The 27731-nt window shown below is 41.6% G+C and overlaps 1 protein-coding gene across 2 annotated transcripts in view; it reads left to right on the top strand.

Annotated features, from left to right (window-relative positions):
• The window catches only part of SLC4A11 (solute carrier family 4 member 11), a 726210-nt gene that overhangs the window by 276442 nt on the left and 422037 nt on the right, over positions 1–27731 (top strand). The window contains exon 1 of one of the 2 annotated variants that reach the window (XM_029593909.1): positions 11788–11926. The exons of the other annotated variant lie outside the window; for it this stretch is intronic. Coding sequence (XP_029449769.1) covers positions 11890–11926 — 37 coding nt within the window. The 5' untranslated portion in view covers positions 11788–11889. Of the gene's footprint in view, positions 1–11787; positions 11927–27731 lie in introns of those variants that run through there. 2 annotated transcript variants of the gene reach the window in all.

The following is a 27731-nucleotide window of genomic DNA, read 5'->3' as shown; positions in this document are numbered from 1 at the left end:
ATTCCGGCCTTTACGCGCGCCGGGTGAAATTTCCAAGAGGCCTGGCCATATGTGTAAAGGCCGGTACGGCTCAAGGGGCGGGCCGGGAGAGCGGCATTCATCGCTGTCCTGGAGCCTCGCGCGCCAGCAACCGGCTGGCGTGCGCAACTTACTTCAGGTTAGGCCCTGAAGTAAGTTCGAGGAAAAAAAAGGTATGAATTAGGGGATGGGGAAGGGGAAGGGAGGTTAGGGTAGGGGGTAGGGAACTGGGGAAGGCCTTGATCGTCGCCACGCAAAGTTTCCCTAAATCCTACCCCTCTTTTGCACGCGGCCCAATGATTTTATAACATGCGCGTTCATGTGTGTGCGTAGGGTATTGCGCGCACACCTTAGAAAATCTACCCATATATTGCTATGTTAACCTATCGTATTATTGCCTGGTCATGTAAACATTTCAATGATGGCATAATGTCTTCTGGAAATGAATTATTGCACTTTTTCACAAAGGCATGTAAAATAAGGATGCTTAAATGTATAATTAGTTTGATTTTAGTCCTAAGCTGTTCATATTTGCAAAATGAAGGTACCAAGTTTGTCTGCTATGAATTTTGTTCAGCAAAAGAAAAGAATGTTTCTATATTGAAAAATGTATAGAAACTGATTTATGCAATTTTGCACTGCAGGCAAATGGCTGTCAAAGATGAGACTTGGCTCCAAAGGCAGAGCTCGAGGGCTAGCCCCAAGCATCCACCTTTCAAAAATACTCTCAAAGTCAGTTGTTACTTTTCAAGAGGGAGAAAACCCATTGACATTATCATCCATCTGGGAACTAATGACCTTACTAGAAACGGCAACCAAGTGGTACAGAAACATTTCCAGACTCTGGGGAAGCAGATTAGGCATATAGCAAAGACTATTGCCTTTTCAGAAGTGTTACCTGTTCATGAAAAGGGGAAGAAGAGACTAAGCCATTTAGAGAACTTCAATGCATGGCTCAAAACTGATGTAAGGAAGAAAGTTTTGGATATATTGGGGGCTGGGACCATGTATGGAACAGTAAAACGTTCTATGTCAAAGATGGCTTACATCTGTTGCAGGAAAAAGAATCCTAAGTGAAAATTTCAAATAGTATTCCATAAAGCATTTTCTTAGCATGTAGATAGATGGATTCAGTACCAATGGGTTATGCACCTCTACCAGCAGATGGAGACTGAGCATACTGATGTCACAGTGTCATCAGCCTGCCAGTATTCTCCGTCTCCAGCAGATTGTGGACGTGCATTTCCCTCCTGGGGAGTGCTTCCAATTTTAGAAGGAGAAATTAAAAAAAAAAAAAAAAAGAAAATTGTTTGCCTTACTCTCCTGTGGTGATACCAAATGGTCCCTCCCCCAGTTGAGAATTTCCGTGGTTCCTCAGATGAGTGCCTTGGTCTGGTAGCTGGTTTATTCAGCCAGCATGGACTTAGCTGATTGTACAGCTGAAAGGCAGTGGATGCAGGAAGCAGGGCGTGACGGTAATGGCATATGCCCTCTCCCCCTGCAGTCGGAGACTGTCTTTGTACTTAGTTTTGAAGGGCTGAGCTCAGGTAAGTTAAAAAAAAAAAATTACAGAGTAGTGAAGGAGGGTTGTTTAAAGGATTCCGCTTTCCCAGTCTCCGTGCTTGACGCACTGTTCTGACATTGTCCCTCCTCGAGGGAGGTTTGGGGACGGGAGCAGCCTGGCGGGTTGAGCAGCCTCATTTGGCTAAGCCCTACTCTGAGGCTTTTTCACAGCATGCTGTTTGGTAGACTACGACAGCGTTGTTGCTCGCTTTTACCTACTCGTTCAGCTACCCTCTATAGGACATCTGTTCAGCCAGGGCTTCTGGCTATGCATCTGGATTGTGCGTCCAGGTTTTGGAAGCTTAGTTGTGCATCAGCTTGTGCGTCCGGTTTAGACATGTACTTATCCTGAGCACACAAATTGGGCATACGTTTGTGGGCACTTAAGTTGGGACACCTAGCCATGGTGCACCTAGTTTTTGGACCCCTATCCTTTGGATGCCTAAATTTTGGACATCTAAAATTTGAATGCACATAAAAAAAACAAACCCCTGGAATTTTGCAGTGTTCCTTGTGATGTGTTCATGGTGTCTCCCTGCCACTCTTCGCAGAAGAAGCAAGCAGTGGAATATATACTGTCAAAGCTCCTCAGTCTGAGGGCTGTGGTTCCAGTACCCACGTCTCAGGAAAATATGGGTCAATATTCCATTTATTTTGTTGTGCCCAAGAAGGAGAGCTCCTTTCGCCCATCCTGGATCTCAAAGGGGTCAACCATCATTTGTGGGTGACTCATTTTCACATGGAAACATTGCACTCAATGATAATGGCTGTGCAGTTGGGAGAATTTCTGATTTCCTTGCATCTGTCTGGGATGTACTTCCATGTTCCTATCCGATTGGAGCACCAACGTTTTCTGTGTTTTGCGATGTTGGGGTTTCATTATTAGTTTTTGGGGCTGCCTTTTGGTCTGACTACCACTTCCAGAACTTTTTCCAAGGTTATGGTGGTAATGGCGGCAGAACTGAGAAAGGATGGAATTCTAGTACACCCATATTTAGATGACTGGTTGATTCAGGCCAAGTCTCTGAATGAGAGCCGTCTGGTGACCTGCAAGGTGATCTTCCAGTTTCAGGAGCTCGGTTGGGTGGTGAACCTAGCCAAGAGCAGTCTTCAGCCATCTCAGTCATTGAAGTATCTGGGAGTGTGGTTCGACCTGAAGCAGGGCAAAGTTTTTCTGCCAAAAGCTCATATTCAGAAGTTGTCACAGGTGTTTCTCTTGGTGAACACTATACACCCAACAGTGTGGTCCTATCTACAGGTACTCTGTTTGATGGCGGCGACCCTGGGAGTGGTGCAATGGGCACAGGTGCATATGCATCCTCTTCAGCACTCCCTGCTATCTCATGCTCATTAGAATCCGCAGTCTCGGGACTTTTTGATTTGGCTCCACCTGCTGATGGAAGCCTGCTCTCACCTCCAGTGGTGGTTGCAAGTGGAGCATCTGACAGAGGGAGTTTCCCTGACCTCGCCAAACTGGTTGGTCCTCGTGACAGATGCGAGCCTCCAGGGTTGGGGAGCTCGCTGTCAGGCACTAAGGGCACTGGAATACAGAGGAGTCTCTCCAGAACATCAATTGGGTGGAAGCTTGGGTAGTCCAGTTGGCATGCTTGCAGTTCAGCGGCAGGCTGCAGGATTGAGTGGTTCAAGTAATATCAGACAACACAACGACAGCAACTTATGTCAATCAGAAGGGAGGAACCAAGAGTCAACAAGTGTCACAGGAGATAGACCAACTTAAGGAATGGGTGGAAATGCATCTTCAGAAGATTTCACAAAAGACAATGTAAGTGCAGACTTTCTCAGCAAAGAGAGTCTGGGCCCCAGAGAATGGATATTGTCAGACGAGATGATTCAGCTGATAGTAGATCGCTGGGGCCCTCCATTTCTAGACCTGCTGGCGACTGCTCGCAATACGATTCTTCAGTCATAGTAGAAATCTGAAGTCGTTGGGTATCGATGCTCTCGTGCAGGTCTGGCCAGAGGACAAGCTGCTGGATGTCTTTCCTCCGTGGCCCATGTTGGGCAGAATTGTTTAAAGGATTGAAGGCCACAGGGTATGGTGCTCTTGGTGGCACCAGATTGGTCCAGGAGACCATGGTATGCAGATCTGTGAAGACTCCTGGTAGACTCCTCCTCAGTTTTCTGATGCACATGAATCTGTTGCAGCAGGGTCCTGTCCTTCATGAAGATCCGACTCTGTTTTGTCTTATGGTATGGTCCTTGAAAGGGCTGACTTGTTGAAGCATGGATATTCTACTGCGGTGATTGCCATCTTGTTACGAGCAAGAAAGTTCTCCACTTCCTTAGTCTTATGTGTGGGTTTGGTGAGTGTTTGAGGCTTGATGTGAAGATCGAGGAGTGCTTTCTCATTCAGTTAGGATCCCGTTTATTGTGGAATTTTTGCAGGATGGGTTGAATAAAGGGTTGGCTCTTAATTCCTTGAAGATACAGGTAGAGGCTCTTGCCTGTTTCAGGGGCCAGGTGAATGGTGAATCCTTATCTTCTCATCCTGATGTGGCCCGTTTCTTGAGGAGAGTGCAACATCTTCGTCCTCCTTTGTGGTTACCGGTTCCCTTGTGGAGTCTTAATCTGGTGTTGGATTTCTTGGCAGGCCCTATGTTTCAACCACTGCGTAGCTTTTCTTTGCAGTTACTGTCCTTGAAAACAATGTTGCTGGTGGCGATATGTTCTGTGTCTAATTTCTGTGCTGCAAGTCTGGTTTTGCCAGGAGCCATTCCTTTGGGTGACTCCAGGAGTGATACAGCTGCAAAACTATTCCTTCTTTCTTGCTTAAAATGGTCTCGGATTTTCACCTGAATCAGTGCATTTCCTCGCCATCCTTGGATAAGGAAAGAGATGCTGAGGAATATCGCCTGTTGCGTCCCTTGGATGACAAGAGACATGTCGTGAGGTAACTTTTCTGAAAGGCGGATCACCTATTTTCCTTCATGGTGGAGGTAAACAAGGCAAGCCAGCTTCATGGGCTTCAATAGCTTGCTGGATTAAGGAGGTGGTCATGGCTGCATATGTAGGAAACACTGTTGCCTACTCAGATTAGGGCTCATTCCACTAGGGCTTAGGCAGTGTCATGGGCAGAGGTTAGATTGTTGTCTCCTGTTGACATTTGCCGAGCTGCAACGTGGTCCTCCTTACACACCTTTTCCAGGTACTATCACCTGGATGTGCAGGCCTGGGACGACGCAGCCTTTGCATGTGCAGTTTTGACTGGACAGTGGGAAGCCTCCCACCCTATTCGGGAGTAGCATAGGTACATCCCACTGGTGCTGAATCCATCTATCTACATGTTAGGAAATGAGAAAGTACTACATACCTGATAATTTCCTTTTCTTTAAGGTAGATAGATGGATTCAACTTCCCACCCTTGTGTTTTGGTCCTTTTGTGTGGCTACGTGTTCCAGGGGATTATTGGTAAGTGTTCATCCAGTCCCTAGATTAGTATTCATAAATTCTTGCCTGAGTTTCAGTATTTCTTGTTGGTTCAGTACAGAAATGATTGTCTGTTTTTAATCAAGTTTTTTGCTAGTCTGTCCACAGTTGCTTTTGAAGAGAATACTGGCAGGCTGTCACTACAGGAGTATATATACTGTGACTTCAGTTTGCTCCGTCTCCATTTGCTGGTAGAGGTGCATACCCCACTGGCACTGAGTCCATTTATCTACCTTAAGGAAAAGGAAATAATCAGATAAATAGTCATTTCTCATTAAATTAGAGGACAGAGGTGGCAGAAGGAAATCGGAATGTTATGCACGACATCTCCAAGCAGTGGGTGAAGAAATTAACAAAAATCATCTAAATAGGGCAGAAAAGATGTCCAAGAAGAGCAGGAAACTGAGGGAGAGAAGCTGAAAAACTATGAGCACAAATGCTTGTTGTCTGGGCAATAAAATCCCAGATCTGCAAGCTCTAATGTTGGAAATGGACTTGCTGTTACAGAGACATGTTTCATGAAGTCTAATGATTGGGATATGGCCATATCAAGATATAACTTATTAAGGAAGGACAGAGATGACAGGAAAGGGGGAGAAGTAGCACTTTATGTCAAAAACAATATCCAAGCAATTGAAATGCAAGGGATGTTGGGTAGAGGAGAAGCAATATGGGCTGTCCAAAAAAAAAAAAGAAGATGGTGCTTACATTTACATTGGCTTAGTCTACAGGCCTCCAATTCACACAGAAGAGCTGGCCAGAGATCTGGTCGAATACATCCAAAAGCTGGGAAAGAAGGGAGAAGTATTGCTCATTGGAGATTTGAATCTGCCGGATGTAGACTGGAATATTACTTTTGTGGAATCTACAAGAAGTAGAGAGTTAGTGGATGCCCTTCAAGGGGCTCTGCTTAGCCAAATAGTAATGAAACCCACAAAGGAGGGTGTGATACTCAACCTGGAGCTCACCAATGGGGATAATGTCTCTGATATCCGAGTAGGTGCCCATCTGAGCACCAGTGATCATCAGACAGTGGTTCATATCGCAAATAAGATACAGAGAAGTTGCATGAATATCCGAGTTTTGAATTTCAGAAATATGGACTTTGTTGAAATGGGGATGTTCCTGGAGGAAGAACTATAAGACTGGGAGAAAATGGGTGAGGTGGAACAACAGTGGGCCAAATTAAAAGAATTACAAAGGCAATAAATCTATATCTTAGAAAAGAAAACAAAGGTAAGAGGAAAATAAACAAATCTGGTTCTCAAAGGAAGTGGCTGAAAAAAAAAAAGGCAAAAAGAACAGTTTTCAAGAAGTATAAAAGATCCCAAAAAGAGGAACACAGGGAAGAATATCTGATGAAAGTGAGGGAAATGAAAGAAAGCAAAAGGTCAAGAGGAAGAAAGGATTACCAAAGAGGTAAAGTGAGGGGACAAACATTTTTCATTATATCAAAGAAAATAGGCCCATAGTGGTTTAGTAAAATTGAAAGGTGACAAGGAGCAATATTTATTTATTTATTTATTTTTAACTTTTATATACCGACATTCCTGTATAAAATACAAATCACACCGGTTTACAATAAAACATAACTTCGCCTGTGAGCTTTACATAGAACAATCAACAAATTATACTAAAAAGCATACATTACCTTTGTCAGAAATGTAAAACAATTATAAAGAAGAAATTGTTAACAAGGGATAAAAGATAACAAGGGGAATATTTAAAACTAGGGATGCACGAATATGTAGAGAAAGATGAAGAAATAGCAAAAATATTAAACATACGTCAGTTCGGTTTTTACTAAAGAAGACCCTGGAGAAGGACTGTTGCTGATTGACAAGCCCATGGATGGGAGTGCAGTAGATGCACTGTTTACAGAAGAGAATGTATAGGAAGAGCTATGAAAATGAAAGTGGACAAGGCCATGGGGCTGGATGAGGTACATCTAAGGGAGCTCAGAGATATGCTGGTGAGTCTGCTGAAAGACCTGTTCAATAAATCCCTGGAAACGGGATTAGTACCACATGATTGAAGAAAAGTGGTTGTGGTCCTGCTCCATAAGAGCAGTAACAGAGAGGAGGCTGGAAACAACAAGCTGGTTAGCTTCACTTGGTGGTGGGAAAATTAATGGAGACTCTACTGAAGGAAAGGATAGTGAACTATTTACAATCTGGTGGGTTGCTGGACCCAAGGCAGCATGAATTTTTCAGAGGAAGGTCCTGCCAGAAAAATCTGATTGACACAGCAAGAGAATCTGGGGATGGGGGTAGGATCTGCTTCCTCCTCTCATGGCCAGGCTCAGCTCTTAGGTGCCAGAGTACTACTGTCCTGCCTCCTGAGTGGATCACACTCTTAACTCCCATGCTATTCTCAAAGTCTTGAAAGAGCAGCATGGGAATTCAGGGCACTACGTGGTGCGGCAAGAAATTGTTCCTGCAATCTTGAACTGGTTTCAGATCCTGCAATATTCTGCATTGCACAGAATTTCCCCAGGAATAAATAATAAGGCCTGATCCAGTAAGCTAAGCTTATACTAATGCAGTTTTGAAAAAAAAAATGTTACTCAAAACTTTATTCAGAAATATAGACTTATGTGTTGAAAATATGATTTCTGTGTATAAATCCTGACTATAATCTCTATGTACCATGACCTCTTTAAATTTGGCCCTAAGGCCTAACACTAGCCCTAGAAACTTTATTCCATCTCTGACCAGGAGTTAAATTCCCAGTGTTAAGAAAACATACACCTCTCTGCCTTGGGGAGTAATAGCTAATGCCTTGATTAACTTGGGAGTTGTGTGAAGAAGAGCAAATTTATGTGCCAAATTCCTTATTAAATTGGGAGTAAAGTTGTGTGACAGGCTACATTCGGGCACAGCAATGTTCTCTTTATTACAGTGGCCTTAACAATAAGAGTGATATTTTTCCCCCTCAAATCTCATCAAAGACCCACCCTCTGGCTCTGTAAGTAGAGGAGGATGTCAGCATTTATACCAAATCATTTCCCTGACATGCCATGCTTTGCTTACAGCCTCCAGAACAGAAACCATGGCTACTTCTAAGATCCAAAACATGGGGCTAATCCAGAAAGGTGCATTCCACCTAACACACCACATTGCCCGAGATTCAACACTCATTTTGTGAGCGTAAACTTTACTCCTAATGCAGTAAGAAGTTTTACACTCACAAAATGAGCATTCTAAAATGGGTGTAATACTTAGTGCCCTTGTTTGGAAATCCCATGGAAATGAGGAAATTAAGTATAAGTATTACTCCCCGATGCAGACTTGTGTGTTGGGCTGGAAATTTAACTCCATCTCTGCCCTGTAGTTAAGTGCCAGCGCAGTAACACTGGAAACTTAAAATTGGCTAAAAAACAGAGAAACATTGTCACAAATTGAGCAATCCACATTGCGGATAAGTAATGACTTAGTTGAGTAAGTTGCGGTAGCCACCACCATTTACCTGGATCAGTATTGGCTTATCCGTGTATCTGGCAGTGCTGGATAAGACCCAGTTTTTCCCCTAGCCTCAATCATCTTCTGCCGGTCATCTTCAGTCTCTTTCATCCTTCCTCCGTCCTTCCACAACCTCTCCAGTCCTTCCAATGCTCCTCCACCCTCTCTCAATCAGCGACAGTGCTTCCTTAGCCTCACTCATTCCCCACTCTTACTCTAATTGGGCTCAGTGCCAGCAGCCATGACTTATCTGGGTATTTGGCAGCAGCGAACTGCCCTCATTTAGCTGGCTCACAGGTCTATCCAGTAACGAGCGGTAGGAAGAGCTGCGTTAGTGCCCGGCGCACCCGCGGTTGCCGCACGCACAGTGCAGCTCACCTACCGCTCGATCCTGTATGTAAATAGCTTGCAAATGCAAGCTGCGTCTAAGAAGCGTCCATGAAGCGTTAGGCCCGCGCAACCCATTTTACTGGATAGAGCGCCTATACAGTATCCTGGGTGCGCGGGCCTAACGCTTCACGGCCACGCTGGAATCTGTCATTTCAAATGACAGATACCAGGAAGTCGGGATTGCAGATCCCCTCCGGACATCGTGGCTTCCCCCGTGCCAGTCCGCTCTCCCCTCCTCCTGAAGCAGGGTGCGAAAAGCAGCCTTGCTCCGGGAGGAGGGAAGAAGGGACTGGCAGTGTAAAGCGACGAAGCGACTTACTTTTTGCACCCCCCTCCGGACATCGGACGACCTCTCCTGCCTCCAGCTGCTCGCGAAGATGGACGCCTGCACGGCTGCTGAAGACGTGACGTCACGCCTGCACGGCCGCTGAAGACGTGACGTCACGACGATTGGCGTCACGGCATGTGATGTCACGTCTTCAGCGGCAGTGCAGGCGTCCATCTTCGCGAGCAGCTGGAGGCAGGAGAGGTCGTCCGATGTCCGGAGGGGGGTGCAAAAAGTAAGTCGCTTCGTCGCTTTACACTGCCAGTCCCTTCTTCCCTCCTCCCGGAGCAAGGCTGCTTTTCGCGCCCTGCTTCGGGAGGAGGGGAGAGGGGACTGGCATGAGGGGAGCTGCAAAAGTAAGTCGCCGAGTGTCGGATTGCCCGTCCTCTCCCCTCTCTCTCTTGCAATTTTTTTTTGCTTCGGGAGGAGGGGAGAGGACTGGGGCTGCCCCAGAGACCAGCATCCATGGACGCGGCCAGGGCAGGTGAGCGGGGGCTGGGGGAAAGCTTGCCGCCTACCCTTACCCCTGCCTCTAACGCAGGGGTAAGGGTAGGCGGTAAGTTAGCAGGTTAAACGCGCGGCAAAACGGCAGGGTAAAATAGCGATAGTTGGGGCGCGGGTTACTGGATGCTAGGGAATAGCTAATTCGCTCGTTTGCATGCAATATACATGCCGCGTGCAGAAGGGGTTGCCCGGGGATTTTAGGACGTGGTAAGGGTAGGTTAAAGGGGGTTGTGGATCGCAGGAAGGGCTACCGCGGCCGGAAAGTGAGTAGAACGCGGGTTAGGAGCGGGGTAAACGCGGCCGCACTTTACTGGATAGACCTGTCAGTCAGTACTTATCCAGGGCTGGTGCAAGGGAATTAGGCACCCTAAGGGAACCTTGTGCCCCCTTTCCCCCTGGTCCAGCCTCCGCCTCCAAACTCATTCATTCAGACAGGCTCCCTTCTCTTACACACACTTAGGTTCCTTGTCTCATTTACACATGCACCCTTACACAGGCTCCTTTCCTCTCACTACCACCATTGTTCTTTCTTACACAATCTCTCTCTCACCCACACAGAGGCGCCTCTTATGGCCTGCTGAGACTCTGCTTCTCTTAAAGGCAAGCAGAATGAGTGCTGCTCATAGCCCACCACGTCTCTGCTGCTCGCAGCTGCCCAGTCTCTACTTCTCTTGGCTGTGAGTGGGATGGGTTCTACTCGTGCTGCTCTTTGCTGCCCCCTAATGGCTGGTGTCCTACGACTGCTTATTTTGCCTATTGCCATGCGCTGGTCCTGCACTTATACTGGTATTTATTTATTGATTTTTATATACCAACGTTTGTGTACACACATGACGTTAGTTTACAGTTGCTATCAAATGTACAAGTTAAATATATTTGCATTTCCAAAGAATAAAATAGTTGTAAATATATAAAATTTATATAAAAAACTATAAAAGAATAAAGATAAAAATTCTAAAATGTGTTTAAAAGTAGCAGAAAACATAAAAGTTATAAAAGAGAATCACACTATCCAGATTGTTGAAAGGCTTGGTGTAGATCCCTGCTATTTATAAGTGTTTATCCACCTAGCACCAGCTACCTGCTTAAGTACTGAATTATCCTGCTAAGTGACTGCAGCTCACTGCTGCCAAAATACCTGGATGAGTCAGTACTTAGTTGGGAAAGTGGCGGTGGCTGCTTCTGCTGTAGATGGACCGGCTACCGCTCCAGCCTGGCAGCAGCTGTGTCCATTTGATTGGCTTTGGGGAGAAGCTGCCATTCTCTTCCCACTTTCATGAGTTAAAATGTGTGGTCCTCTGATACTAAAGACACATTTTATAGTTTTTGCTACTTTTTTAACTCTTGCTCCTTTTGAATAACAGTTTACGGCAGTGGGAGTTAGTTTTTTGTTTTTTTTTACCCTGAGCCTTAAAATGTGCGCTGAGCTTATTCCATCGGCCTCCACCTATTGCAGGGGTTAGATGTTTTTTACGTTTACAGTTTTGGGTTCTGACATCGTGTGACAGGCTTCAAGCTTTGGTTCTTGGCCCTGCCATTCCCAAGTCTCGCACTTGTGCAAATGCAATCTCTTGTTTGGGACAGTCTGTAATAGTTCACTAAGGAGGCCGTGTGGAAGGCGTCGACGGCGATCTGCCCCCCCCCCCCCCCCCCCCTTTCGCCTCCAGCTGCTCGCCCTGCCCCGCCGCACCCCGACCGGGAATGGGGGCTGAGGCCACTCCGTTCTTCCAAAACGGTCCGGAGTCGCACGGAACAACACAGCTCGCTTGCCTATGGGGGTTTTTTTTTGTTTTGTTTTTTTCTTTAAACTCTGTGCAAACGTGGACCAAAGCAAAACATTAAAGCACGCCGCAAAAAAAAAAAAAAAAAAAAAGAGCAGTGAACCACCACCACCACCTCCCCTGAGAGCGCAGCGTAAGGATCGGGCACTGAGCCCCCAGACGCAGCCACTCCCGGCCCGCGCGAGGCGAGGAGGGAGGGAGAGGCGGGAAACGGGGCGGCGCTAGGACCCTGGCGAGGGGAGGGGGGGGGTGTGTGTGTGTATGCGCCTCCGTCCTCCCCCTTTCAGTCCAGCACAAGACGGTTTCGCTTCTGCCGCTTCTCCTGGGGGGGAGGGGGGGTAAAGAGCGTCAAGATGGTGAGGATGGGGTGAGACGGGACGGCAGAGCAGCTACAGCAGCGATGGCAGCCAGACGCGTTTTCCACCTCCAGCCATGTGGTGAGTGACCGGAGAGGGAGAGAGAAGTGGGGTTGATCTTGCGCGTCTCCTATTACAGCCCAAATAGAGAGAGAGGCAGCATTTCGTCTCTCTCTCGCTCAACACATTTTTTTTTTTTGGTCATAGATTCCAGCTTTAGGGTTGCAGCCAGTTGCAAGAGGATATAAGTGCAGTCCTTCTCTTTATAGGCTTTTCCTGTAACGTAGCATCTTCTAGTAAGAAATATTAAAGAAGGCAGGAGTGTGGGAAATATTCAGGTTCAAACAAACGCATTTTTTGTCCGCGTTTTATCCATACTGCTTCTTAAATTGAAAAAAGTCTGTAAATTTGCGATTGAGTTGCATCGCTGTTTACCAGCTATTTGTTTATAAACGCGAGTTGTAGAGTTTGATGGCAGAAGACACCTCGGTTGCAAACTGAAGTTAATTTTACAGTATTGAGAACATTTAAACAAAACTAGAGATATGACATTAAAACAAACAGCTCAGGATCAGATTCTGCTTTACGGGTGACTGTATTTTGCTCCAGTCCTTATACACTTCTTTTTACTTTGGAAAAAAAAAGTATTACTTCCTTTTTTCTCATCCGTGTTTCCTATATAAGAATGAAAATGAATTTAAGGGCATCTTTTTTTTTTTTTTGTTCTTACAAAGGTAAACATCACAGACATCAGAAAGCTTCTTGATTTCCTGCCAACTTGTTTTCATTTTAGATGGTAAAATGTATTTCTGTTGATCAGGTCAGCAATAAATAGTATTTTTCCGAAAAGTTGTCTGGAAAATGCAGCTTTATAAATAATTTGAAAGGCACAGTGCACAATCACAATGATGTCTTGAAAAGTGAATACCCTTGCATCCAAGTTTCACATTGCACTGAGCTTCAAGATTGTGTAATAATGTTTTTTTAGGCACATCAGCAGTTTCTTATAAGTGCTGCAAATGTTGGTATTCTTTGCCTTTTAAGTTGGACAATGCATGACATATGGTATTGGATTTCCAGGCAGTTTCACAATGACAGTTCCCTCTTAGAGGCACTGAAACTTATAGGGTTGTTTTTTTGTGTGTGGTTTTTTTTTTTCGGGGGGGGGGGGGGGGGGATTTGAGTGGAAGGAGGACTTGTATTATGCTGTAAAGTTTGTGGCCAAGATTTGAGTGCTTTTTAATATAGTCCAAAGTTGAGTTTGTGCAGAACACAACCTTTCTGAACAACCTGCTTGGTGCCTTTCTAAATGGATCCCCATTCTGAATTGCATAGTGTAGTAGACCTTTCCATGCAGCCAAATTCTGAATGCCCCTCCCTCAATGGGACAAGAAATAAGATAGATAGTTGTTAGTTATTCTTGTATAGTTGTCTAAACTAAGGGGCATGGAGGTAAGATGATTTGCCCTAAGAAGGTCACTGTAGCTGGCACCTGTGCTGTATTGGTATTTTATTTCTATATAATGCAATAGATTTTTGTCCCTGTACAGTATTTAAGACACATAGATGCATAAACATGAAATTCTATTATATACATATGCACAGACGTAAACAGCATGTGAAAGAGGAGAGAATGGCTGCTGGAACTCTCCTTATTGGGCATGGGTTATCATACAGTAAACAGGTACAGATAGTTGAATCTTTATCCTGAAGAATATACTAACTCTTCAAAGTAGTGTCTACACAGAGGAAAAACAAGTAGGTTTGACAGGTGGGGAGAAGAATGTGATAGCCTGTGAGAGGTGGGTAGAAAAGCTGTGCACAGCAATACATCTCCACAGGACAGAACTAAATATTCCTCGAACTAAAGTATCTATGCGTATGTTTTTGTGTGTTGTATATATACGCGCACACACGTCAGAGAACCCTAAAATAGGGTAACACCACTAGTGTTTTAAATGATTGAAAGATGCTTAATGTTGCAAGCTTTATTACACAATGGCGAAGAATATCAAAACATTTCAAAAGATAAAATTGGCACAGTAATACACACATATACTTATCATCTGCCCTAGTCAATCATTCCTCATTCACACCGCTTCTAAACGCTCTTTAGTGTTATCCATTTATAGCATGTATAAATACCACCATAAAACATTGTCAAAATATATATAGAGTGCTTGTAATGAAACAATAAAACACTTGTAATAGAGCTGGACTTCAAGAAAGATACTTTCTAAATTGGAAATGAGTCACACGGATGACACTTTCATTAAAAGAAAAAAAGGGATACAGTTGAACCAAGGTCCACAAGAAAGGATATTTTGTAATTGTTTTACAGGAATGTTGTCCCAATGATGTTTCTGTGTCTTGTGTAGTCTTTGTTATACTTCTGCTATATCTTGTATTCTCTCTGTCCCTACATAGGCCTCTGTTTCGTGGTACAGGCTTCTTCAGGGGAAAATATGGCTCATAACTTTTCTTGCATTGATACCATGGACTTTAAATATTGATTTGCCAATTCAGTGCCTCAAGACTTCGACTGTTAATTAACATCTTGCTAAACGCAGCATAATCATCTGTGAATTTCCAGTATCTTCTTAGCGTGTTGGAAGTCTTTTCATGTCTCTTTGCTGGAACTCTATCTGGAGCAAACTTCAGTGCCTCCTTGCAATACAAACGCAGTGATGTTAGTCTGCTGGGGTAGTTGTGTAGAAATTAGTAGTAGTATATTTCTTATATAGCTATGGTCTACCATTGTGTGATATGTGTATATACTCACGTATCTTTGTATATATTGCTTTTTCTATTTAGATGATAAATACATGCACACACATAAAGACAACAGAATTTCACAGCTCTTTCATTTATATGCACAGTATATCTACACCCCCGTGAACATTGGGTTGTTTTCAGTTGTAGCTTTTTGTGAAGAATTTTATAGTTCTGCTAATCTGCTGCATTCCCAGTGATGTCATCAAAAGCCATGCCTCTCTTGCCTCAGATGAAGTGTGCATAAAGGGAGGTAATTTTCAAACAGCTTGCATGAGAAAGTTGGCAAAAACACATGTAAGTTGCAATAAGTTTGAAAGTAGACTTGGCGCATATAAGACAGCTTTTGAAAATTATCCCACCAGATCCATTCCCCTCCAGTCACACCTGCTACCATGTGCACAGAATATTTTCTTGAAGGTTTGCATGCATACTTTGCAAAATCCCAAAGTATGTGCATAAATCCTAATTCCTGCCCCAGGAATGCTGCAGCTCAGTCTGGGTTAACTGATGTGCCAACATAATGTGTGTGCATAAGCTTATCTGCATATTGGGTGGGTAGTTTTGTAAAAGGCCACTTTATGTAAAACCCTATTCTATTCACAGATGTCCCTATTGAAATTACCCTAGCAGTGCAAACATTTGAACATCCAAAAACTATTTGAATTTCTTCTGAATTGTTACTCAGACAGCTGGAGAACAAACTGTATTCTTCATCTTATTTTGATCTATCTGTAGAGCTTTTAGTCAACATTAATAATAAACCAATAATTGCTAACTGACTCTTGAATATATCTGTAACAACTTCCTGTCTGACTAATGTCTTTATACAAGGAAAATATTGATTGGGCAGCCTCTGTGGCCTACATGTCTTCATTACCAAACTAATTTAGTTTAGATATATCTACCTTTTGTAAGTGCGAGAGAGCCTCATTGCACCCGGAAACCAGGGAGGGCAAGGTATTCTTCCAGACTCGGGAACAACAATTAATGAGATTGCTTAGTTGGAGACAAGTTGATGATGTAGAGAGTCTTTTATAACGAGGTTCATGGCTCATACATGACTGAAATCTATTATTAGTAAAATTTTCTGTCTGTGTTCCATGTCATTTGAAAATAGCAGTAGGACATCTGAAAATTCCTCTTAATAGCCCAAACCAGAAGCTTGAGGATACAGGCTGTTATGGTGGAATTTGGTAAGACCTAGTTAACAGGTGGGAAGATTGTCATATGTAAGATGCTGTTGATACACTTGTTAGCTGTATGTGTGTGTATGCATATGTATAATACACACATACAGAAACACAGTACTATGACAGCAGAAATTGACAGTTTGGCCTAACTAGTCTGCTTAGCCACCTGTAATTTAGCTTTATAATGCCCATCACTCCCTTACAGGCCGATACAGTACAGTGCGCTCCGACGGAGCGCACTGTTAGCCTTCTCTTGGATGCGCGTTTTCCCATACCCCTTATTCAGTAAGGGGAGGAAAACGCGCGTCCAACCCGCGGCACCTAATAGCGCCCTCAGCATGCAAATGCATGTTGATGGCCCTATTAGGTATGCGCGCGGGATACATAAAGTAAAATGTGCAGCCAAGCTGCACATTTTACTTTCAGAAATTAGCGCCGACCCAAAGGTCAGCTTTAATTTCTTCCAGCATTGGGAAAGTGCACAGAAAAGCAGTAAAAACTGCTTTTCTGTGCACCCTCCGACTTATTATCATGGTGATATTAAGTCGGAGGTCCCGAAGAGTGAAAAAAAAGTTAATAAATAAATAAATAAATTTAATTCGGCCCGCGGCTGTCAGATGAGCGAGAAATACAAGCATGTATATTATTGGTATTATTGGTATTTTAAGTACCCAGTTAAAATCAGCAGGAATATAACTTTATACATACAGTTAAGTAACAGGTATTAAGTATATTCAGAGAGATAATTATTTACCCAATTGCATATTTTGACTTAAAAATTGATTATTTAGGGTAAGTAGCAAAGTGCATATCTCTGGAGGAGGGAGGGTTGGCAAAAGAAAGAAACAGACTTCTAACTGCTTCAGGTCAGGGGGACATTTAGCTTTATTTTCCTCTTCCCTCAGCTTTATCACCACCTTAGTATTAAAGGAATCAAAGAAATTCATTGTACACCTGTGGGCCAAAGATGTTGCTTGCTGTTTGGGTAACCTTAGATCCAAGATGGTTGGGCTTGTTCATCATCTAATTCCCTGATCAGTCAGTAATGTAAATGCAGTTCTGAGAATTTACAGCTTCAGCAGTCTTTCTGTTTTGGGATGGGTCACTGTACTCAGCATTACAAAGGGGTTCTGTCTGAGGTCTGTGTCTCAGTACTTGATTTACACAATATCCAGTTTGGGTGGGCCTCTCCTGATAATTCTTCTGTTCAACTACAACACTTAGCTCTACAACACAGACAATTCCCAGCCAACCTCTGTAATTACTTACATGAAATCTTAAATCTTCTATATTTTTACTTTCACTGTATTCAGGTATTTATCTTATCAGAGATCAGCTAGGGCAGTGATCCCCAACCCTGTCCTGGGGGCCCACCAGCCTGTCGGGTTTTCAGGATATCCACAATGAATATGCATGAGAGAAAATTTGCATGTTATTGTGGGTCCCCAGGACAGGGTTGGGGACCACTGAGTTAGGGTCTATATGGCACTACAAAAAGAAGTAAATTCTGTAGTATAGATAGGTCCAATGGTCCTTGTCTGAGATTATATTAAGTGTTTGTGTTATCAAAACTGTAGTCTGTCTTAGGGACTCCTTTTCATGATTAGTTGTCTAATAATGCTTCAGTCAACACACACTAAATGTGTTGCTAGTGCATTCAGTAGAACACGGTTAGATGACTTCTGTCTTTGAACCTCACATGGTTCTGGTTTTCATAATAATCAAACTCTGCAAGTTATGAGAAACAAGAATATAATTGCTTTAAATTCACAAAGTCGATAGTAGCAGTGCAAAGCCTTAAAGGCTGCAAACAAGTTTGTGAGGATAACCACAATCAATATTCATGAGATGCCTTTGCTTATAATTGTTTTAATAAACAGCTGAATATGCATGTGTTTGGTTACCTTGAAAACCAGAGACATTTGTAGCTTTCCAGGATTAGAGTTGTCTACCTCTTCCCTGTGTGGGATCCTCCATACCTTGAATTAAAAACACTATTCAGTCATTTTTAGTATCCAGAAAAATTATTGCTCATCAGTATGGTATCACTGCCTCAAGATTTTACATCAAGTTAATAGGAAAAACTATAGTTAATTCATGTCACTTCAAATTTGGCTGAGACAGAAATGAAAGAATGCTGACCAGTGGTAACAGTTCTAATTTTTGTTTTATTTTTAACAAAACTGCTAAACTTAGACATGCTTTGTAGCCAGTATATTAAAGTGTGCAGAATTGCGCAAAGGTCACTTTGTATACTAAAAGGGCAAATAGCATACACTGCTTGGCCGTTTAGCACTCAAATATTAACAGTTGGATTTGCAAATAAACTATATGCGAAAAAGTTAACTTTTGCAAATTTTTATTCAAATTCATAGAGTAACTGTAATGCAAAATTTATGCAAAGTAGCTCATTAGCTCTGAACATATAGTTAAACCATGCACAAAAAAGGCCTTGCAAACCCCACTATACCGTAACAAAGTGTAGTTGTTTTTTTACCAAAAATTCCATATTAAAATTAGACATGCTATTTTATTCCTGGACTTGTTTACATATATGTCCCGGGGCAAAATAAAGTGCGGTAAAACAGAAATAGTGCGCAATTCCCAGACTTAAGCTTCTAAATTTGGCTGGGCTATTTAAAGACCCAGAGCAATCTTGGGTCTTTACAGTATATAAAATAAAATAAAAGATCTGACAATTAAATAGGCCTTCTATATCAAAGTTCTTAAGCATGCATATGTTTTAATTTTTTATTTGTTTGCTTCATCAATGGAAATAGTTTTTATCTTATGTATAATTACCTGGTTGTGTATATTAGATTGGCGAGGTGTATCTTGAAGTTGGTGGACTCTTGGATTTGTAATTTTTTCAGAATACATGCATGCACACATTGTTTCAATGATTGTCGCCAATTGGTGACAAAGTGTGCGGCAGAATTTCTAAATTTATAGGAATCAGTCAGGAGTTACAATATGAACATGTCTGCTATGACCCCTGGAAGTAGACAGATCCAACCAATTTCACATAGGCCACCTTTTTTATTTTATTTTATTTTATTTTTTTTAAGTCCATAGAGCTAGATTTGAACCAGTGGCCTAGAGATGAAAAGCTGCGTAGTACAGAGAAATTATCACAGCACTATCGGCCCCATTGTTGTGAATGGCAAACTGTGCTACTAAGAGGTAAGCGTATAACAGCAGAGAACTAGGAAAATACCTACGTCCACAACAAATTAAGATAACTAGGATTTTAGATGTCCTTTGGCTAAGGTAGCACTCACTAATTTTAAAGCAGTGTCACTTCTCTCAACACCGTATTCTTGTTGATGCACTTTATAATGAATTAATAAATAACTTATTTTCTTAACCTTTAATGATTATATCTGACATCACTAGTCCCTTCCTAGCATAGGCTGTTTGCGTTCTCTGGATAGCAAAGTATAGTAAACAGCTATTTCTTTGAAAGAACTTTAAAAACTGCTATACTAGAAACCGGGAATGGAAGAAGAATACCTGCCAAACTTTATTTATTTTAAAGTATTTATAACCCAAACTTGGGAGGGGCTGGATATCTTAAAGTAAATGTTGACCTAAAAACATAAAATAAATGTAACATAAACTATAGAAAATTAAAATATTAAATTAGGAAAAGCTTGAAGGAAGAGAGAATATTTGACAGCTTTCTTGAATGAGTTTTTATCTTGAATTAGATGCCTTTCAGAGGGAATTGAGTTCCATAATAAATATTGTTGGCCGGGTCTAAGTAAGAAAGACCCTCCAGCCCTATTTTGTAGAGGAAGCCAAGCGTTCCATGAAACAGGAGATGCTTTTCCCAAATTCATTTGTCTAGTCTGGAAGTTTTACTACTGCAGAACAAGCAGAAGAAAAGATGATGTGCGGAAGCCCCACACCTTCAGTTTTTAACTTCACAAATGTATCACTATGATTTTGCAGGGAACATGACTAGAAGATTATAGCTGATAAAATAATTGGTAGAAGAATTCAGTATTTAGAGATCTAATCAATTAGAAGACAAAGATTAAAAGGTGGACCAGAACCCTAAATTAATGGGAAGTGTAACATGAGGGATTAAGATATTTGTAACTTTAGCTAATATTTAGCTCCTGATTCAACAAAAATGATCCACAAGTAAACAGTAAGACATGAGTGACTGCTTTCCTTGACCATTACAACGTGTTCAAGTGTATTGCAAGGTGCCAAGCATAAGGTCAAGTGGCTTCAGAAATGAGCAGTGCCCAGATAAAAGCACAATCTGAAGGGTTTTAGAAGCAGCAACATTAAATTCCTCAAAATAGTCTACATGTTTCCCAACTTTCTCTCTCTTCCTTTGGTCATAAGAATATAGAAACCTGATGGAAGAGAAAGCCTATACAGCCTATCTTGATTACCCATCCGCACCAGTTATTCAGCTTTACAATCCCTACCACTCCTTCAGAATTTCCTGTGATTGTCCCATGCTTTCTTGCCTTTTCCACCTTCACTGGGATGCTATTACTCCATTACTCCATCCCCTTTCATCATCATCCCATGACCCCTTGTTCCAGAACTTGCTTTCTGTTGAAAGAGGCCTGCATCCTGTGTATTAATATTTGGAGATATTTAAATGTCTCTGTATTAATAAATTCCCCTATCCTGCCTTTCTTCTAGGATGTACATGTTTAGTTCTTTGTCTGGTCCCATTTGCTTTCATAGTGGAGACCACTGACCATTTAAGTAGCCACTTTATAGATAGACTACATCCAGTTTATATCTTTTTGAAGGTGCAGTCTCCAGAATTGTACACAGTATTCAAAATGGGATTTCACCATTTTGTGATTTCACCATTTTATGATTTCACTAATCATAACAGTAAAAACATACAAATAAAAAAAATATTTCAAAGCAACTGATAAATAGAATAACACCCAGTGATGAAAAACTCTCAACATTTTTTTTAATTTACCAAATACCACAAAATATAAAAAAATAGCAGACACAAACAATAATAATTAAAACTAATAGTAGTAAACTAAAACTAATAGTAGTAAATTAAAACTAATAGTAGTAAACAAAAACCTTCTGCTCTCCATACCTGGAAACATTTGATTTCCAGTCACCCTGAGATGTGTTGGATTAGTGGGGTGTGGTAGATCACACAAACTTTCTCCTCTCTATAATATATACACATTCTATAACACATAAATGTTCATTCTCTCACAATGTGTCTCCCACACACACACACTTCCTTTTTGACATACATGCTCTCATACATACTTACCCTCTCTCATGCATATGTTCTCATGCAGTTCCTTCTCTCTCTCACACACACAGGTTTTCACTCCCAAAGGCTCTCTCATACACATTCAGGCTCGTGGTCCCTTTCACAAACATATGCTCCCTGTCTCTCATACACACATGCTCTCTCACATACTTGCTTTTACACACACACACACACATACTCCCTTTCTCTCATACACATATGCTCTCTCACACATACTTTCATACACACATGCTTTCTCTCTTACATACATGCTGTCTCATATACACATGCTATCATACACCCACACACTCATGTACATATATATGCGCCCTCTCTCATACAGATGTGCTCACACACCCACACACAAACATATTATCTCTCTCTTTTCCTAGAGACTTTGAGGGGAAGGAGGGTCACGTGGTCTTCTCCTCACTCAGGCTGCTGGCAAGATGGGGTGCACAGGTGGCCTGTCAAAGGCCTTTCTTTTTGTGGTTACCAGCTGATGAGAGATTCTGTGGCCTGTCAGGTCTCTTCTTTCTCGTCTGCTGACAACCTGTTGGGCCTCTTTTTCATAGTTGCTGGTGGAATGGGATGTGCTGTGACCTGTTGGGCCTTGTCTATCACAGCCAATGCAGGATGGGGTCTATGGCAGCTTTCAGACCTCTTTCATAGCACGGACCAGCCTTTCTCCTTTCCTCTCACAGTTCACTTTCATTTACATTTATTAAAATGTATGAATCGCCTAACACTTAAAAGGTCTAGGCGATAATAAAAGAACAGTCATAAAAAACATATAAACATTCATAAAAAATACATTCAAAGTAAAATCAAATCAAATAAATAATGCATTCAAATAAAATACATTGTACATTCAAAATACATTTAAAATAGTCATAAAATCAAAAAGTACATTCAAAAATGTAAAATCAAAATATAAAATGCAAGTAAATTAGAATAGACAGACAATGTGACACTGGTAATAGAAAAGCAATAAAAAAAAATTGAAGTAAAAGAATAGAGAAATTATATTAACAATAAGACAGGTTAAATAAATGGGTTTTGACCTGTTTTCTAAAATTCTTAATGGAATCAGACTGTCTGATATCTATTGGAAAAGAGTTCCAAATAGCCCTGCAATGGAAAAAGCACACTCGCAAGTCACTTCCCTTGGACCCCCTGTTATGGTCTAGCGGACCTCAGGTAGGGAACCACATCTATATCACTCCTCAAGCTTTGTTAGATCCTCCTTATGATTTCCATATTCCTGGATGTCTACTTTGTTTCAGAGTTTGATATCCACAAATAGACAAACCTTTCCCAAAAGTCCTTCCTTAATATCACTTACAAAAATGTTGAACCAGTCCAGAGATCAATCCCTAGGCATATCTTTAGTAATACATTCCTCAGAGTGAACTCCATTTACAACTACTCTTTTATGCTACCCATTCAACCATTTTCTAACCCAGTCAGTAACTTTAAGGCCTACCCCAAAGATGCAGAGTTTATAAATCACCTATGTAGAACTGTGTGGAAGGCCTTATTAAAATCCAAGTACATTATATGTAATGCTCTCCTTTTGATACAACTCTTTAGTCACCCAATTAAAGAAATTGATCGGATGAGTTTGAATTTGATTTAGTGAAACGAGGAGTGGCCCATAGGGTATTTCACTCCTTTGTGCTCTTTCCTGGCAACCGGTCCCACAAGCACTCCAAGTCAACCCTGGAACATGGCAGAATTGACCCAAAATATCTCCAAAATAAACTTCACATTTTACCTAAATAACTAAGAAGTAGAGTACAATCTAGACCAAGGGTGAGCAAACAGAGCCCCATTCCATCCGTGCAAATTGGGCCCCCCACAAGTCTGCATATATCGTTATAAGAGATTTTATAGATGTACTGTATGTGTGTGGGTATGTGTGTAGATATATATATATATAGAGAGATATCTATCTATATATCTCTATATTTCTGTATATGATATATCTATATCTATATAATATATATACACACATTCACAGGGAGAGAGACATAAATAGATATCCGATATTCCTAGTCTGGTCAACTAATCAGTTCTTGAACCAATTGCATGTCATGAGCCAACCATGCTGCCAGCCAGTGTCTCTCACACTCACACACAAGCAGATTTTTAGATTGCAGAAACTTTATTGGCATATACACACTAAGACACTCTCATTCTCAGACCTTCTCTCACAGACACTCGGACACACCCCACACATTGAGAGTGTGTGCGTGTCTGTGTGTGTTTCACTCAGACTTGCTGGTGACACTGCAAATATTACAGCAGATCCTAACACACCAATACACCTGCTATTAGAAAAACATAACAAATCTAGCTGTTTTAGATCCCTACCCAGAAATTACACACTAGCAGAATACCTCACCTCAGTAACACCTGCAGAACACAGACAGACCCTCACCAAATACAGAATAAAGAGATGATAAAGTAAAAATAGAAAGATGCAGACAAAAACCATAACAAACCAGATTCCGTATGCAGTGCAAAAATGGAAAAACAAACACCATTCCCCAAATAAAATCAAGAAATATAAAACAATCATAATAGAAAAACCATAAGAAATTGCCATGCTGGGTCAGACCAAGGGTCCATCAAGCCCAGCATCCTGTTTCCAACAGAGGTCAAACCAGGCCACAAGAACCTGGCAATTACCCAAACACTAAGAAGATCCCATGCTACTGATGCAATTAATAGCAGTGGCTATTCCCTAAGTAAACTTGATTAATAGCCGTTAATGGACTTCTCCTCCAAGAACTTATCCAAACCTTTTTTGAACCCAGCTACACTGACTGCACTAACCACATCCTCTGGCAACAAATTCCAGAGCTTTATTGTGCTTTATTATTATTTATTTCAAAGCAGCTGATGAATAGAACATCCAATGATTAAAAATATATAACATTGTTTTTTAAATTTCCTAAACATCAATAAAATATTTCAAAACAGCAGACATATCAGATAACACCAATAATTAAAACTAAGGCTAAAGAAAATCCCCTGTTCTCCATATCTGGGAACGTTATGGATTCCAATCACCCTGAGATTGTCTGGGATGAAAGGAATGCATAAACGTTCTCCTCTCTCTCATGTATATTCACATTCATTCTCACAAAAACTCCCTTATTCCTTCACATACATGCTCACTGGCTCACACGCTATCTCTCATACCTACTCACTGTGTCACACACTCTCATTCACATACATGCTCACATTCTGGCGTTCACAAATGTTCAATGACTTGCTCTTGCTCATATACCCATGCTCTGTCACTCACTCTCTCTTATGCTCATACATATGCCCCCTGGCTTAAAAGGTCCTCTTGCTCACACATGTGCTCATTGGCTTGCTTCTTCTCTTTTGCTCACATGCATGCTCACTTGCTCACAAACATGCTTTGGAAGCAACAAGAAGGCCAACTGTGGTATGCGGTGCAACAATGGAAAACAGAATTATCATTCCTCAGAAAACATCATGCAATAATAATATGTCAAAACAGCTGACAAACATCCATTAATGAGAAAAATTCACAATATATTTCACAAACACCAAATATTTCAAAACAGCAAAGAGGAAATAACACTTAAAATGCAAAATAATAGGATTAAAAAATCTCCAGCTCTCCATACCTGGAATCTTTTGATTTACAGTTTTCCCAAGATTGTTGTGGATTGATGGAAGGGGAGGGCCACACAAACTTTATCCTCTCTCTGCCACTCGCACGCACATACACGTCACACTCACAGGCTCTCTCTCACACTTTACATATGTGCTGTTACATATATACAGGCTCTTGCTCTCACTCACATATATGCTATCACATGGACAATCTCTTTCTCATAAAGGCCTTCATGCACATGCAGGCTTTCACGTCCACATGCAGGCTCCTTCGCTCACATATGCATGCAGGCTGTCATTCTCTCGCTCACATACACATGCAAGCTCTCTCATATACAAGCAAATGCTCTTTCTCTCTCATGCACATGCAGACTTTCTCCAATACACATACCCAATCTCTCATACACACATTCCCTATCTCCCCCTTTCTTCTGGGCCTTGTCTATGGCCTTACCAGACAGCCAGCTGCTGCTTATGGCCAGAGGGGAGGTGGAAAGAGACCACAATAGCACTGTTGCGGGGGGGGGGGGGGGGGAGGTGCATGCCCTGCAAGCTTCTCCTGGCCACAGTGAGATGTGCTTCCCCTCGGCCTTCCTCAGCCATTCTTCGGGCTGAGATGGGTATGCTCTGTTGTGGCCCTGCAGGCCTGTCTTCTGGCCATGGTGAGATGGGCTCCACCAGGGTCCACCAAAGTTTTCTTTTAGGCTGCTGAAACCCCTCTTCTTTCTCCGCACCCGGGAAACTGAAGAATCACATGACTAGAAAGACTGGTTCACTTGGGGGATGCTTGATCTCCCGATAGGCCAGTCCATCCCTGGGTGAAACCATGCTGCTTTGGATCTTGTAATCTATTGGATTCCAGAAATTACACTTTGCTCTGTTTTGGCAGCTATTCTACACTACTACTTTTGTGAAGAGGAATCACATCCGCCTGTCTCCACTCCTCCGGAATTACATCTGACTCTAAAGAAGCATTGAAAAATGCATTCAACATTGTTGCCAGAACTTCTGTAAGTTCTCTCAATATCCTTGGATATATCCTGTTCAGCCCTATCTCTCTCTCTACTTTTAATTTACAATAGCTATCTCCTCATAAATAAGGCCTTCTGAAAATCATTTGATGTTTACCTCACTTCAGTCCTATTTGTGTCTGTTTTCTGGTCCTACTTATGGCTCTTCCTGTGAGAAAATGGACCAAAAACATTCGTTAACCAATTCTGCTTTTTGCTTGTCAGCCTTTCCATATTCTGCAGTCTTTTGTAGATTATGAATACTAACCTTTTTCTCTTACCTTTTCAGCTGCTACTTTAGAAAACCATAGAATCTTTTTCCTCTTTCTTTTATTTTCTTAACAAAGAGGTTAGTTGCCCTTAAAATCTTTTAGTTTTGCACACTGCTCTTCTGCTTTCCCTAGATTTTCCCATCCAGTTAATGACTCCTTGAGGTACTTCCCCATTCTAACGTAATTAGTTTTCCTAAAGTCTAATAGCCTTGCCTTAAAATGAACATTCACCGCCTGCACTCTAATACTGATTACACCATTTGGTGATTGCTGGATCCCCGATGATCATCCACTGTGACATCATTAACATGGTCCCCATTGGTAAGCCCCAAATCCAGCATTGCTTTCCTCTGCCCCATTACCAGTTGATGGAACAGGTCTCCCTGCAAAGAGTCTCCTTGCTTCTGGATAACACCACAGATGGGATGCCCTCTGGGCTTTCGAAGGAGGTCTGCATGTCCCACCAATATAAATAGATGTTCCATTCCCTCTTTCCATATTAACCCACGGTGCTTCCTCCTTACTTCATAAATCCTGCATCTAGCACCACTCTTCTTCTCTAGCCTGTCATGACCGAATAGATAATGGCCCCGACTAACTTTATCCCAGTGTTTGTTTTCCATATACCATGTCTCCATGATAGCACTCTTCTGGCTGCCTCTAGATCCAATGCTTTATTTACCATACTATGGGCGTTAGTGCACATACCTGTCCAGATTTTGCCATTTTCTTTTCCATTTCTACACAAATGTTTTTTTTTATTTACCTGAGGGCTTATTTTATTCATCCCTGATGTTCCTAGTTCAAAGCCTTCCTCAGTAGGTTTGCCAGTTGGTACTGGAAGACAGTTTGCCCTTTCTTTGATAGGTGGACACTATCTCTGCTCAGCAATCCTTGGACCTCCATCCCACGGTGCTAAGAACTGGTGAAGATCAGCAGCACCTGATTTACTCACATTCATGGCTAAGCAGGAGAGAGCATTAGACATCATCTCCTCAGGAAAGAGAGAAAAAGGAGGGATTTTAATTATTTTTGCTTTTTTTTTTTTTAAACTGGACACATACACTAAAACTTTTTTTTTAATAGTACATTTTTAATGCCTGCTATTGTAGAGTTCATATTTATTAGTGTTCTCAGTTGATCTAAAAAAGTTTTCTGAAAGAAAAGTTAAATATTTTGCAGCATTCATGTAAATGAACAAATAAAATGTTCTACTGGTAGATTAGATTGGAATTAATTTCAAAGACTTGTTTGTTTTTTTTAGCATAGCTATTCTTCCTCCTTAACTATTATAAAATAGTTCTCTGTAAATGTGGGGGTGGCTGAGTTCCTGGTTGATTGGACTGTAATGCCATGCCCGGAATATTCTTTGTCTTTCCAATATATATCTAAATGCATTAAAGTTGTTGCATGTTACTTTGAATTACTTGTTATATTGTAATTGCTTTCCTTTTTACTGTGCAAGTTTATTCTTGATGGTATTGATAGGTTGTTTTTGTTTATATGCCATTATCACAATATCAATGATTTTTGGGGAAAAAAAGCTGTTTTCTCCTGACCTCCCCACCCAGATGTTACAAAGATTTTGAGGGTACCTAATTGGCTAATTCTCATTATAGAAAGTAACCAAGCTGGAGTTTACATCTGGTTTTGAAGGCTCTAACAAAACCACCTTTTTGTATTATGTATCTCAGTTTTCTTATATTTTTTTTGACAATCAAA

The sequence above is a fragment of the Rhinatrema bivittatum genome, chromosome 1 (assembly GCF_901001135.1).
Source record: "Rhinatrema bivittatum chromosome 1, aRhiBiv1.1, whole genome shotgun sequence".
NCBI classification, from domain to species: domain Eukaryota; kingdom Metazoa; phylum Chordata; class Amphibia; order Gymnophiona; family Rhinatrematidae; genus Rhinatrema; species Rhinatrema bivittatum.
The sequence above is the reverse complement of the archived record's forward strand: the minus strand, read 5'-3'. Positions and strand labels throughout refer to the sequence as shown.